Below are 14416 nucleotides of genomic sequence, written 5' to 3'. Positions count from 1 at the left end.
ATGTACTACAAACACTTTTTTTTTTTTTTTTTAATTCACTGCCACATGACAAAAACCAGAATCAAGTTGACTGGTAGGAGATCAGTGCAACCAAAGACGAAGCTATTATTTCAAACTGTCAGGGGAAGGCAGTAAAATTGCTACCAGGTCTCCTTAAGTTACCCTTCAATAAAAAGAAGCCATCAGGGAAATAAGAGGAAAAGAAAACACATCAAAACCTTAAAAGTCCCTTTAAGTAAAATTATACGTCTGTGGCACCATGCCATCTGCTCTCCGGTTAACATAATAAGCCAATTCCACAACCTAAATATCTGCTTTCTAAAATCATTATGTACAACACAAAATATAATCAATATATTTTTAAACTGTAAAAGCTACACTCATATGGCATTATTGGAATATGCCTAAATGTCCCTGTAGGCACATTTTTCTTAAGGTGCTAGCTGACAATGAGGATTCCCAGGAGGCAAAAAAGCTCAGTGGTTGAGCTAGAATGTCACAGTGAATAATTATCAACCTGGGGGGGTGAGAAAGGGAGTAGCTTTGAGAAATCAGCACTGGTAGTTATTCATCCCTCCAAACCCACTTGTTCTAACTGAAACACCCTTCCCTTTTAGTTGTCTTTTACAACTACAATATATGTTTTTAGATTTTCATTTAGCTTAACTGGGGGAGGGGAGCTGAGAGGAGGGAAGCCTTCTGAATACCAGATGAGTACCACGTAGTTCAAGGCCTACTGACCTATCAATATATAGGAGGTATTTGCTTTGTAATCACTTCAGTTCTTCAGGCAAAACCCAAAGGCAGTTCTAACAAAAATTTAAGAAGGTATACAGATCTCAGCTTGTGGAGCAATGTGCCCATCTCCTGACTCTCCTTGGACCTTTCAAAATAACATTACAAACAGCCCAAATGCCAGTCAATTGACTGACTAGTTTAATAACCTTTCATTCAGTTGCAAAAACTTTGTTCCAACTGCCAAAACCTTTATCTTAAAAAGAACTTGCAACAGAGTCACTAGTGAAACTTCAGCTGGGAGAGAGAATTGGACACCAATGGACTCATTTACCTTGCAGAAGAATGGAACATAAAATCAACAGGGACACTTTTTCAAAAAAGAAAGCTCATACTAACTCAATACTCTCAATCCACTCCCAACCCAGCATGCAATTGCAACATTTATGTGCACACATCTATGCAATATGAGGATCACAGGGCGCCAGTACGATCCCTACGTTAGTCTATAATGATGACTTCAGTCATTCTTGTTCTCTTTCCCTACCTATAAGCTTAAATGTACAGATCAAGAGGGAATTATTATTTATTGACAACAATCCTAGTGAAGAAAGGTTATTTCCACTATGATGTTGCTAAGAAGGATAGCCCAGTATTCCTTAGTTCTGCCTTCCATGTTCTATAAGAATGTTATACTAAGAATAAGTAATTTAGGAACAAACTATTTAGTATTCAAGCAAAACCCTTGATGTTCAGGATCCCTGGCAAGTTCAGAGTGCCGGCAATCAAAACTATGTTGTGCTACAGTAATTACTATGAAAAACTTCCAGTGCTCAGTATTAAAGAATAGAATAACATGATCCTTCCACCTCTTCTACACCTCTAGAGTGTGTTCAACACGGCAATTATCTCTGTTCAAGAAGCAGAGTTTAAACTGCATTGAAACTCAATTATACCCATGACTTTTTAAACATACACTTCAAAAGGCAGGTTTCATCACATTCAAATCACTGAGCAAAATCTTTTCCCCCATTTATAAAAAATGGATTTTATCCCTCCTTCCATGAAACGTCTTCAAGTATAAAAATTATTTCTTTTTAGCTTTTGGGCCCACTTTTTTGCTTTATTAAAGTAGAGGGATGACTGAGAATGATGAAAGACAAAGACAGGACCCATCTGATAAAGACAGAAGCACAGCTCTCCCAAATGTCACTACCACCCAGCCTAGAGATGCCACCTTTTTACAAAACCAGGTCGCACACTTGTTAACAAAAAACACATTACTTTGCTACTTTTAAGAATGCAGAGGAACTAGGAGTAGCAGATTTATGATTTAAGTGCTTGTGGCTAAAATAACTTTCCAATTATCAAGGGCCTCCCTCTTAGGAAGACCAAGAATGCATTGTGTTAACGACCACAACCAGGGGTCCCTTCTCCACTCTTTTGTCAGAACCCGAGCAGATCCTCCCCGCAGCTCCACCATTAACATGTCTGTTTCCTGTCAGCCCACTCAGAGATAATGTCATTTATCTCAGGGAGGCACAAGCCCAGTCATTAGCTTCTATAAAAGACCTCAAACAAAGGCCGGATAATGTTTTACCCAGGGCTCTTACTAAAAACCAGAACCAAAAGGCAGAATCTAAAAGTCAAGGACTCGAAAGTTATCATCCTTAAAAGAATATATGCCTCGTTATCAACTATCCTAGACCACAGCTCTTAAGGAGAGTAGGGTCTCTATGTAGTAAACACCAGTCCACAGCCCTATCACCTACAATTAGATTAACCGATAAACGCAACCAGAGTTCGCCTGTGAGAGCCTTTGCTCTCCTTGCCTCCAGGGAGAAAATTGACAGAATAATTCAGGTACTGGCTAAATAAGTTAGATCTTTTGAAGCACTGACCCCTCATTGTGATTGCCTGCAGGAACTGAATAACCATTAGAAAGTGTTCAATGGCTGGGCTTCTGGAAATCTTTTAAATAAAAGTGGAACTGGTTAGAATAAATGTAGGAACATGTGTTTTCACAGTGTTGCTCATATTACTGCAATTTCAAGTTTCTATGAAGTACCAGGTGAACTTTTTTAAATTAAAAAAAACACACACACAGACACAGTCAAAATTGGAGCAAATCTCAGCCATTCAATCCTTGTTTTTCATGCTGGAAACGAAGAACAGATGGTCCTTTCCATGTTGTTTGAATCTGGTTATGGAACACCTCTGTGGTTAGGGAGATTTCTGCTTAGCACTTTCGGCATACATTTCATTTACTAACTATAAAATGCTGCTTAGGAAAAGTAAGTCTTTATAACACTCTAATTAAAACCATCTTGCAGCCAAGCAATTTCACTTGAAGAGCAATCTTAACCTCATGACATCTGGACAATCAATTCCTCCTTCCCCACCCCACCCCCCACCTATTTTACAGACTATTTGCAAAGTTATTAAAAGTTGCTAAACATTATTTATCTCCTTTTAGCACAATCTTGATCAGTTGTGCAGATTTTTTAAGTCTTTCCAGCAAACCCAGCAGACTTCAAACGCTATGCTCAGAAGCCAAGTCATACAAATTCTCCAAGCTGCATGGGTTCTCACAGAAAACTTCCTTGGGGAAAGGGCAGCCCCTCTGCACCCACCTCAAAAGCCATGTCACCCTCCAAGGAAGCCCATAGAAAAGTAAGGAGCTGGATCAATGCTGATTGGGAGCCACCCTTAGTTACCAACGTTTTTAACAGCTAAATCCCTTGTGTAGCTTTCAAAACAGTTTGCTGTCTGACAACAATGGACTTTGTTCTTTAATTATAGCAAGTGACCTTTCTGCCCTTTTATTTCACAGTAGATAAACTGCACTCTCTAAGCAGAATTTGTAGGGGGCACTATATTTGAGGGGAGAAGCATATCACCCACCAAACTCATTAATCAAAACATGTTCTTAAACTGCTCATGCTCACTTAGAAAATGTGCCAGAATTCCCTAGTGAAGTGTTAAAAGGCCTCTACAAGAGAATAAAATACAATGAATGATATCCTTTATAGACAGGTCCATTTGTAGACACCACCTTTTAGGCTGTTAAGGACCAGCTTAGTGAAAGCAGTATGATATTGCAGAAATAATCACCTTTCTGAATATGTACTGAGTAGTCAGAACCCCAAGACAATTAGAAGATCTCCTTTGCCTTTCGTGTCTATTTAAGTATCAGTTGTTTTTAAGAAATCACCTATGTATTTTTTGAATTTTACAGTGATCAAATAAACCCATGTAACACTAACTATTTAGCCCAGCCGAATGCCTGTGTCTGATAAGTCAAAACTGTTAAGACAGCTAAGGAGGATGCATGCTGAAGAGCCTCAACACAAGCTATTATGCTTCAAAAGAAAGGAGGGGGAAGGGGCAGAAGCAGGTTTTAACAACTAAAAGCCAACCCGTCAAATCTACTTATTCAGACATGTCACTGGTGGCTTAACCACAAAATGGGCTATAGAAATAGAGCTCAAACATCTTAGAATTATGGCATGTTTTGATTTTGTTCACGTATTAAGGGAGTGGTGACTTTTACAACATACTTGTGGTTTCCACATAAAGGAGTAGAACAATCATTGATTTAATTAGGTTTCATAAGGTCCAATTTATCATGTTTTACATGACTCTGTATAGTGAAGAAACAGAATAAACACACCAAAAATAGACATTTAAGCATGCTGTGAAAACTAACCGGTGACAGCCAGTCTTATGAATCTCCTGTGAACCAGAAAGGAAAAAAAAGCACATACACATACACCCCCCCGCCCCTTTGGCCCATCCTGAGCCACATCTGATTGCTGAAAATTAATCATCTTCACTTTTGAGGCACTTACTCTTCACAAACACAGAAAATCAAGCAAGACTGAAATTAAAACATTATACCAAACATCAAAAAACCTGTCTCAAAGATGTCTCAGTGTTGAAATATTTTTGTCAGGTGACACTTGTCCTACTAAATCTTTACCTCCTAAATAGGTATCCTCCTATCATCAGAAAGTGAAGTCTAATTTACACAACCTCAAGTTAGTGGAATTAAAAGTTAGTTTCCTGGCTGGCATCTGTGCAGGGGAGTGCCATATCTGTGTGCCAAGGATGAGAGCATGCTTAAGAGAAGCCTTTCTGGGGTGGGGTGGGGGTGGGGAAGAAAGCCTGATGGAACAGTATTCCTGAGCCAACACCCCAGTTTGACAGAGAACGGCCAACACTGCAGGATTCAAGCCCCTGGGAGCCATCCCTGAAGTGCCCGTGTGCCAACACCAGTGACTTGGGTTGGCAGTGGAGTGAATCGAAATGCACTGAGCTCTCTCCCCTCCTCTACCCCAGGCCCATCATGACTTGTTTGCTCTTCATTTACGTAATTCATATGATCACATTTATACTGCTCTGACTGAAGATGAGTTGCATGGATATGAATAATTTAATTCTTCCATTCTTCATCCAGTTTCCTCTGTGACTGGAAAGTGAAAAGAACACAAAAACTGGAGAACCGACACCGCGCTCTAATCTCAGTTGCCATGACAGCAGCCTTTGAGATACTGAAATGTTCCGATTGCCAGCTAAACAAAATTGTTGAATGTGAACATTTGGCTGGAAGATTAAAAGGCTAAGGGGAATGCAAAAGGGCAGTACCTCCCACATTCCACGCAGCAGTGAATCCAATCAAATGGCTCTGACTCCTTAACCACAGCCATTGTGAGCACTGGATTAGGGCAATTCATCTAGATAGTTAGAGCAGATTAGAACTGCAATTTGAAGACTATTGGCAACAAAAGTAAATGCCCTACTGTACTAAGTAATAAGATTTCAGAAGGCCTTTTAGCAGAAATTATGCAAAACTACACATTTAAACATAAGAATTAAAACCTGGGATTTAAAAAATTCCATTGAAACCCATCAACCTAAAATACTGTCTGACCAAGGGGACACAAATAAGTGTCCAGAGGGTTTTTGCGATTTTGGCATTATCTACACTTTATCAACTTCTAAAATCATCAAATCAAAACTTTATTCCTGTACTCCAACTTAAATCTTAAACACAAACACAGAAGTATAAAGGTTTAAGTAGAGAGCAGTAAATAACTGTACACAAAAAATAATTATCCAAAGATATCTTACAATTCTCATCAAGTTAGAAATAGCAAAAATCAAATTATTTAATAAGCATATCTCCAAACAACCATGCCACAAAACACATGATATGAATTTTGCTTCTGCAAGACACAACCTGTAGAATCAATCTGAAGATTAGTTGCATAAAAACATCATTCACACGCCCAGCTCACTCCCAACCTGCGCAGTGGACAGAGCACCTTCAGTCCTGGGACATTACTCAATGCACAATGATCACCAGACCAGTGAGTCACAGGCCTCCAGCACCAAGCAGCAGAACACTGGGGGCTGTTTTTTAAATGCAATGTCTAACTAGACTTGAAGACAATGACAAAGATGGGAGGAAGGGTCCAAATTGTTTAAGTTCACCATCCCCACTGCTCAAATGAAACACATAATTCTAGTATCCTTTGGCTATGTTTGCACATTTCAGGAACACCAATCTGCCAAGTCTATTTCACTTTTTTTTTTTAAACCAACCTTTCAGCTCCCTAGTCAAACTAGGAATCCAAGTGATAACACTCTTAAATCTACAGCTAAAATCTGGGCGAAAGAACAAGGGTAGATTCCTACCTAGCATCCACCAAAAGAATTCCAGTCTTTCTACACAGTTATGAAATCAATGACCCAAGGACAGCAAGGTTGGGGTTTAATTCAGAACCAATAAAAGAAACCTATCCAAAGATGAGATCCTTTGACTTTCTGGAGAAAGTAAAATAAATGGATGGAGAGTGGAGTGTAAATTAGCATCCTTGACATACCTCTCCAGGGAGGGGCCATGAACCCTGCACCTAAGGACACATTACCAGAAATACCAGGACATGTAAATTAAAACAGAAGACAGTTCTCCTTAAGGGAGAAACCAGGACAAGAGTCAAGTGGGTACATGCACAGGTTTTCTATTAAAAGCACACCACAACTGGCTGACTGGCCAGGAGGCTTCTGCAGGGCAAAAGGTTCTTAGAACACGCAGGCCCTCCCACCTGGGGAACCAAACACTAGCACCACAAGCACCACAAGCAGCAGCAGCAACAGCAGCAGCTGTAGAAGCAAGAGCTGAACACTGCACCCAAAACACCGCACCCAAGTAAGCTCCCCCACACCAAATGTTCAGGGAAAGGATGCATGTAACAGGAATCTCACAAGGAACCAAAAGCACAAATAAGAAGTGTAAGGCACGCAGAGGCACACCCCTCGCACACACCCACACGAATGCACACAAAGAGGAAAGTGGGAGATCTAGAAGGGCGACTCGATCCTACCTTCTCCGTTTTCAGCTTCTTGATTCGCCTGTGGCTCTCCTCCTCCTCCTCTTCCTTCTTTACCAACATACAGTTTCCCATGAGCCCTGAATCCGGGGCGCTTTTGCTAACTTCCCCTGCAGCCACGCCGCTGCCACTCCCAGCGCCCCCGCAGTGGAAGGGGCTCGCGCCACTTCCATTGCTCTTGGCCCCAAAGCCATAGAGGTGCCCCCCAGAAGGGGCCTGGCCGCCACTGCCATTCTGGTGGCCCTGAAGCAGGTCGTGCTTGTCCTTCCTGGATTTCCCCGCATCCTTATCCCGCTTGGCGCCTCGGCTGCTCTGGCTTTTACCTGGCTTCTCCTCCTTGCTTTTCCCGCAGGAGGCCGCCCCCGCGGTGGCTGCGGAGGTGCCGGGGCCGGTGCCGTTGCTGTTTGGGTTGCCGCCGCCACCGCCGCTGCTCACACTTTGACCCAGCGCTGAATTCATGCCAGTTGCCTCTCCAGGGCGCCCTTGGACTTCCTGCCTCTTGCCAGTGCTGCTGATCTCGGGAATCCCATACAAGGCAGCAGAAGGCAGAGATTTATTAGCATCCTTAGAAGTTTTACTCCTTTTCACTTTTGATTTGCTGGTCTCTTTGTGTGAATTCCCCTGGGGAGCAGAGGGCTGAACAGAAGCAAATTTTAGGCCATCAGCTAAGGCTGCGGTAGCACCGGCCCCACTGGAGGCCAGACCTCCACAATCCTTAGAGTTGCTGCTGCTAGTGGTACTGGTGGAATTATTCATCTCAAATTTCTGTCTGTCCTTCTCCAAATCAGCGTCCAAATCAATTATTAAATTTCCAACCCCGATTTCCCAATCATCGCCACTGTCATAAGTATCAACCGTATTTGGATCCACACCTTTGCCTGCAGTAGAAATGTTCACTGACATCCTGAAGATGAGCTCTCTAGAATAAAAATCCGATGAACTTTCCTTTGGAGATGAGGGGACATTCGTTTAGCTCCGCTGGGCTTTCTCTTAGGGAAAAAAAAATCTTCTAATCTTCCTCTTCTTTTTCCTGCCCCAGGAATGTGTCCAGGGATTTTACACCCTTCAGTCCAGGTCCACCTTTTCCTGTGAAGGGGGGAAAATTCGAATATTTCTTGTCTGGGTGTTACCAGAATAAAAAACGATTAATATTGGGGAGTTGGTAAGGGGTACAGGGAAGGATGGAGAGTAAGGTGGCTCATGTATTGTCTCCACAGTCCAATATCAGATATAAAGGAAAATAACCAAACCCAAAAAACATACCCATGACAGTAAGCATTTTACAGTAGCTTAAAAAGAAAGTCCCTTTAGCAACAACACAAAGATAATCACTTTTTAAAAGGCATTAAAATATCTTAAGGATCTGAGTCCATTTCAGAAAGGTTTAAAAAAAAAAAAAAAGGAAAGAGCTTAAGATTTTTTTTCTCATACAAGTGATATCTCAACCCCAGAGACACAGCTTGAACACTCAGACAAGAGGGAGGAACACGGCTTTAAACATCCCTAAACATGTCCTAGATCTTGCAGTTTAAAAGACCAGACCCTGGAAGTTCTCTGAGGTTAGTTTCAGAATGATGTTGCTAAATTTTCCTTATTTCTAATTTTATTACTTCTCTTTACAAATTGTCTGGGCAATCTGGTTTTTGTTCCCAGTAAGGAACAGAAAAAACAACCAATAATCCCCCCCATATACATCCCCTCCCCTCCTATCCTTTCTTCCCCAACAGTTTATACAATTATATTCTTGAAATACACATACACATCTTTAAGAGCATTTCTCTATGAAAAAGAGTGTTAAATAAAAAGTGAAATATCTTCCTTTCGATAAAAAAATAAATAAATACATCTAAACAATTCTACCATAGTCCTAGGTCACAAACTTGCTCAATCTGTTAAATATGGTGCTACTGACTGTACAGGGAAACTGATTAAGACATACACTTTAAGTGATCTGCGCCAAGGTGGCCTCAATGACCGCAAATGAGTGTGTGTTTGACAAAGATCAGTTAAAACGGTTTTTAAAGGGATCAGCCCCTTTTTAACAGTTGATTGTCAAGAAAAATAAATAAATATACATACACACACAGACATTGCTTACCTTTAATCCTTTATCATTTTTTAATTAGGCCAGCAAATCAAAATGCCTTTCCCACTCCACTCGGCAAACAAGCCTGTGCCTCATTTTACTTAAACACCAAATGATCAAGAAGGAAGAAACCAAACAACACATCTCAGCCAGAATAATCACTCGATAACATTATTCCACCTCCCCACCCCCCTTTTGGCAAACGGATCAGGAGTCCTTTTCTCCTTAAAAAAAAAAAAAAAAAAGTGTCACTGTACAGCTGGAAGATAATGTTTCACATTCACAACAGAAGCACCAAAGGTTTTTTTTTTCCTCTTAACAAGCATCGAGAATAATAGTTTGTTTTTTTTTAAAAAAAAGAGAGAGCTTAGAGAAAAAAGTTTTCCCAACTTCTCATTCCGCCTTCAGTTCCAGACTTCAGTCACCGTGATCAGTAAGTAATGATCCCATGTAGCAAACCTACAGGCGTCCGCTAGTAACAAGACAGAATGTGCTAACATCGGGATAAATTAGTGAAAGGGAAGAAAGAATAAGAAGAAAGGACTGAAAATCTGGGCTGGATTCCGCCTGTTAGTCGGGAAGTGGCATTTTTCCGCCCGTCCTGACAGATTTGATTTCTTGAACTAACTTAAGAGGAAAGGAGGGGGAAGGAGAGGGGGAGGAGGAGGAGGAGGAGGAGGAGGAAGAGAGGATGGGATGAGAAGGGAGCCGGAGGAGAGAAAGAAAGGGGGGGGAGGGGAGCAGACGATTCGGGGAGCAGATAAACCAGCGCAACAGCTTTCGCCCCGGGCGGGGGGCGGCGGGCGGGGAAGGGAAAATAACGGCGTTTAAAATTGCTTCAGCCTTCGGAACCTAAAGGATGTGATGTTTTCCTGTTTTATGTTGTTTTAAGAAAAAGGAACCGAGTTCCTAGTATAGTCCCCGAGGGGGAAAAATCCGCTGTCGCTCAAGCCAATCAGTCAGGCGGTAATTCGATAATTAGAGTCAAAAAAAGATTTTTTTTAAGGCGACCTTTTCCAGGACAGTTTTCCCCATTTATAGTCGCGGCAAACGGTGCGTCTCCCTTTTATTTATTTTTCTCTCCTCCTCCTCTTTCGCCCACCCCCTCCTGTGTTTAGTCAGATGGCCCCGGAGCTTGGCTTAGTATTTTTAATTAGCTGGCGTTTGGAAGCTAAAAGCAGTAATGAATTGTTGATGGATTGGAAGTGGAGAGTCGCTTTGCTGGAAATGTCGGGGCTGAGAGAGGGGGATGGGCGAGTTAGCAACAACCAACCATCTAAAAGGAGCGATTTTGTTACAGTGCAAGCCTTTCACATCACGTGAGGATCAAGGGCTCAATTGGTTGTCGTGAGAACAAAAATGGTGACAAGCGTATCAAGAAAATACTGATCTGGTCTTTAAAAAAAAAAGCTGAAGGTCTCTCCGCTCCCTCCCCCTGCACACACTCTCCCCACCGCCGCCTACCCATCCACCCCCTGCAGTGGGCGCAGCTACAAGTTATGAATGTGAAACATTTCTCGCAGATCTAGGCTCTCGGAAGTTCGGAAGGAGTGAAATGTAATGAGCACGAGAGCAAAGCAGATGTTTTAAAGAAACACCTTATAAACCTTTCCTCAACTTATCTCCAATTTGTAGGCTTTCCCAAGGGGCCAGGGATAGGGACGCCGGGGCGACGGCGGAGGACACCTCTAAGTTACTTTGGTTTTAGGGAACCCCCTCCTGTCTTAAACAAAGAAAAATATTTTGCTAGCTTCCAAGCCAGGTCCTGTAATAAACACACCATTGTTACTATTTGTGGGTTTGTTTGGGTTGGGTGGGGCTTTTTTTTTTTTCTTAATGGTGTTTTTGCTGCTTGCTCTTTTTAAAGGTGGAAAATGGTAATTATAACCATTACATGTAATGGGTGACTATTCCCTTGTTTAATATTAAATTACTGGGCACCAGGATGTGACAGGAGACTGAAATCGTCTTGTTCTGCCCTTGCCCCCATTTTCCTGGCTCGGTTTGGAAGAAGGTCTTGCCCAACTAGGACAGGAGAGGGAGGGGGAGAGGTGAGCCCCAGAATGGACACTGCGGATCAGGATATGTAACTGTGTCACTTTTATTCTCCTTGGGTTAGAGCCCAAAAGGTAATTTACTCTAAGTTACCCCGAGTGCCCAGTCAAGCTTAATTTGTGTGAAGAAGTTACAAATGCTTCACCCTCCACTGGCTAAAATTCACCCTTCTTGGGTGGTTGTTCTCAGTGCAAAAACCAAACCCTGTAACTCGTTCCTCATTTCAATGCATAAAACTCGCACATTCCCCTACATGAAGTCCCCGCTAAGTGCTATATAGAGACACACCACGCAACCGTACTTACGGTCTGTATTGGATCGAGTTGACCTTTTCCTTCTAACTGCATTGAATGTGTTTGGTTGCAGCCGCTTTATTTTGGAAATTATAATCTCTTCAACAAATTTATTATTAAAGAAGATGGACCATCAAATGTCACAGACTGTCCTGTGTATTTTTTTAAAAGCAAAAATTAAAATAAAAAAAGAAAACAAAAATCCCCCTGGTGCACACACACAAGCTTGTTCTGCAACACTGAAATCAGGACTGAAACACAACACACACAGGGGGAGTGGAGCAAAAGGAGCTCTCAGCCTCTATACCTGAAAGGGACTTTTCTTTGTTCCCATTGCCCTTTCGCATCGGGCCAATCAGAGAGCAGCTTTTATGAAACTGGGCTCTCTCATTGGCTAGCTGCTTTCTCTTGGCTACTGTAGGGGGTTGAGAAATACACACGTATAAAACACACACTGAGAGCGGGTGGGGGTGCGGTGGGGGGTGGTTGTGGAGACAAAGCGTTTTATTTTCCAACCAGATTGAGGTAGAGGAGCCTCCTGCAGTAAGAAGGGGAAAAAAACGGTGCGCCCATTTCAATTACTACATCATTCACATAAAACACTTATTAAAACAAATCTCAAACAGGCTGCGAGGAGAGGATGTCGGTAAATACGAGTTTGATTGTGTTATCTGGGGGGAAATAATGTATGTGATCTCTCGGTGGCAGAGGGAAGCCAAATGAGGCACTAGCGCGTAGCGAAGAGAAAAGGGAGGCTGCTGCGTGGAAATGACTGCGAGCGTTTTGCTGGCTTCCCTTCCCTGTTCCAAGGACTCGGCAGCGCGAACTCCCAAGACTGATTTTCTGTGTGGCAGCTTCTGGCTTGCAACCCTCCCCCACCACTTTGCCCTTCTTCCATTTTTTTTCTCCCTGTGTCTCTCTTTTTACTCGCTGATTAAATAAGAAAAATCGATCTGGGGGTAAAGGCGGTGGTGGGGAAACAAGTAACCCTTTTGTTTCCAGTCTTCTGGTCTACCAGCACTGACGCGCGACCGCTGGCAACCATTTAACCGCCACTAAGTGAATGGTTCTTCCCTGGAATTAGTAACAAATCTTTCCCACCTGGCCCTAAGCGGTTCAAAAAAATACAAAATAAAATAAGGTCTCAGCCAACCATAGTCACACCTCGGGACAGCCTCATTTTTTTTTTTAAAATCTATTTGTGAGAAGTAAAATATACTAGGAAGATTAACCCATTAAACAGTCCCAGTCGGTATTTTTAAACCCACGGTTGTCAGAGTTTCCCTTCCCCCAAATATTTAACCCTACCTTGGGAAGAGGGGGGTGTTAAAATCCTCTGACTGCTACAGAGGACAATCCACCAAGGATACAGAAATATTTTAGAATTTATTGTCGGACAAATGCCAGCAACCAAGTTAATAGGACTCTGAGGTCACAGGATAAGAGAGGTTAATACGAAGTACGTTCAGTATTGTACTGTAACAGCTAATATACTTAAGCTAATGTGTTTGTATATATTAAACCTTTGGAGCACTTTTATTTTTTAATTTTTATTTTCCAGTACTTTAAGGAGCTATAATATGGAAATACTAACGTCAAAAGGTGCTCTGAATTTAATTGAAAGCATCGTGATCCCAAGTATTAAAGATCCAGCACTACTGGGATTGTAACTTCCACGTAACAATTGTAATTTAAGACTGTCTTAACTGAGTCAAATGGACATATAAAGTGAATTACTGCTAGCAGAAGATCTCTCATGACATAAATAGTCAGGAATAACTGTGGATCAATAAAAATATTTGTCATGTGTTTTAAGTTATGTCTACTGACTCATTTTTCAGCTTTCAGTATATTTAGTTCACACATAAAAAAAATGCCAATTAGTTGTTTCACAGCCCAAGATGATGTGATGCTGCAAACAGTAAGAGCAGTTTCCACCTTTTCTAGGGTATATTAACTAGAGAAATACAATCCATAATAGTCCTTAAGTCTCCCTAAATAGATTTGTATTCAAATCAAAGCTGTACATTAACAAATAAAATAGGGCAAATTAGATATCTGGTATCCACTCACCTTCCATTTTTAGTTTTGCTATTTGTTTTATATTTTTTAATGTGCAGCTTTTACAATTTGTGTATGTCCCAAAGACAATAATACAGTACCATATGGTGATTTCTAGTTTTTCTTCTTTTAGAAAACTGGTTCCTCAAAGGACCAGATCACTCTTGAGCACTTTCTGTTTCCCTGGAGTATCATCTATATTTCAGCCTTTCGAAGTCTGTGGCTGCCCCATATGTTATAACAGTTTGGAAAAATCAATGGTTAGCTCTTAAAACAACCCGACTTCAAAAGGCATAGAAAAATAAGACCTGGTGAAGTTGGAAAAGGGTAAAAGCACTCCTCCATCATAATCTCTTGGTAAAAGCAAATCACAGGGTCTGCAGCATAGATTTAGTATAACTAAAACCAAAGTATGGGCTTCTTAATACTCAAATAATCTAATGCAACTCTAACTTTAACACCTAGCCCTAAATCTTAAATCTTTTGGCTAAACCCCACTGGTTAAAGATTAAGGCTTACACGGGCCTCAGTCACATATTTAACCCACATCATTTCCATAAGTTAAAGCATTTTCCTTCCATTCCAACATCTCCACACTCCATTTGCACCCACCCCCATCTCCTGCCCTGCAAGTTCTTCCAGGCGACTTGGATAAACCACAGTTGTTATGCTAGCTTTGCATGTGTTTGTTTTGTGTTGTTTGACAAAAGGGCCAATCAAGAGACATCAGAGGGCTATCAGCTAATTGATGACTGACACTAAGATAATTACCAGCTTAGAAAACTGAAGCC

At 41.5% G+C, this 14416-nt stretch overlaps 1 protein-coding gene across 4 annotated transcripts in view; it reads right to left on the bottom strand.

The window, feature by feature from the left end:
* The window catches only part of ZNF608 (zinc finger protein 608), a gene marked incomplete at its 3' end in the record, with an annotated part of 103159 nt that extends 91317 nt beyond the window's left edge, over positions 1-11842 (bottom strand). For 2 of the 4 annotated variants that reach the window (XM_081131851.1, XM_081131854.1), the window contains exons 1-2: positions 9229-9841; positions 7125-8216 (exon numbers count right to left, since the gene is read on the bottom strand). In XM_081131851.1, the coding sequence (XP_080987977.1) occupies positions 7125-8033 (909 nt within the window). In that variant the 5' untranslated portion in view covers positions 8034-8216; positions 9229-9841. Of the gene's footprint in view, positions 1-7124; positions 8511-9228; positions 9842-11576 lie in introns of those variants that run through there. The other 2 variants (XM_081131853.1, XM_081131852.1) reach the window with 2 other exon arrangements.
* Positions 11843-14416: the final 2574 nt, after the last annotated feature.

Source organism: Miniopterus schreibersii (assembly GCF_964146895.1).
Source record: "Miniopterus schreibersii genome assembly, chromosome: 3".
In the NCBI taxonomy this organism is placed as follows: domain Eukaryota; kingdom Metazoa; phylum Chordata; class Mammalia; order Chiroptera; family Miniopteridae; genus Miniopterus; species Miniopterus schreibersii.
The sequence above is the reverse complement of the archived record's forward strand: the minus strand, read 5'-3'. Positions and strand labels throughout refer to the sequence as shown.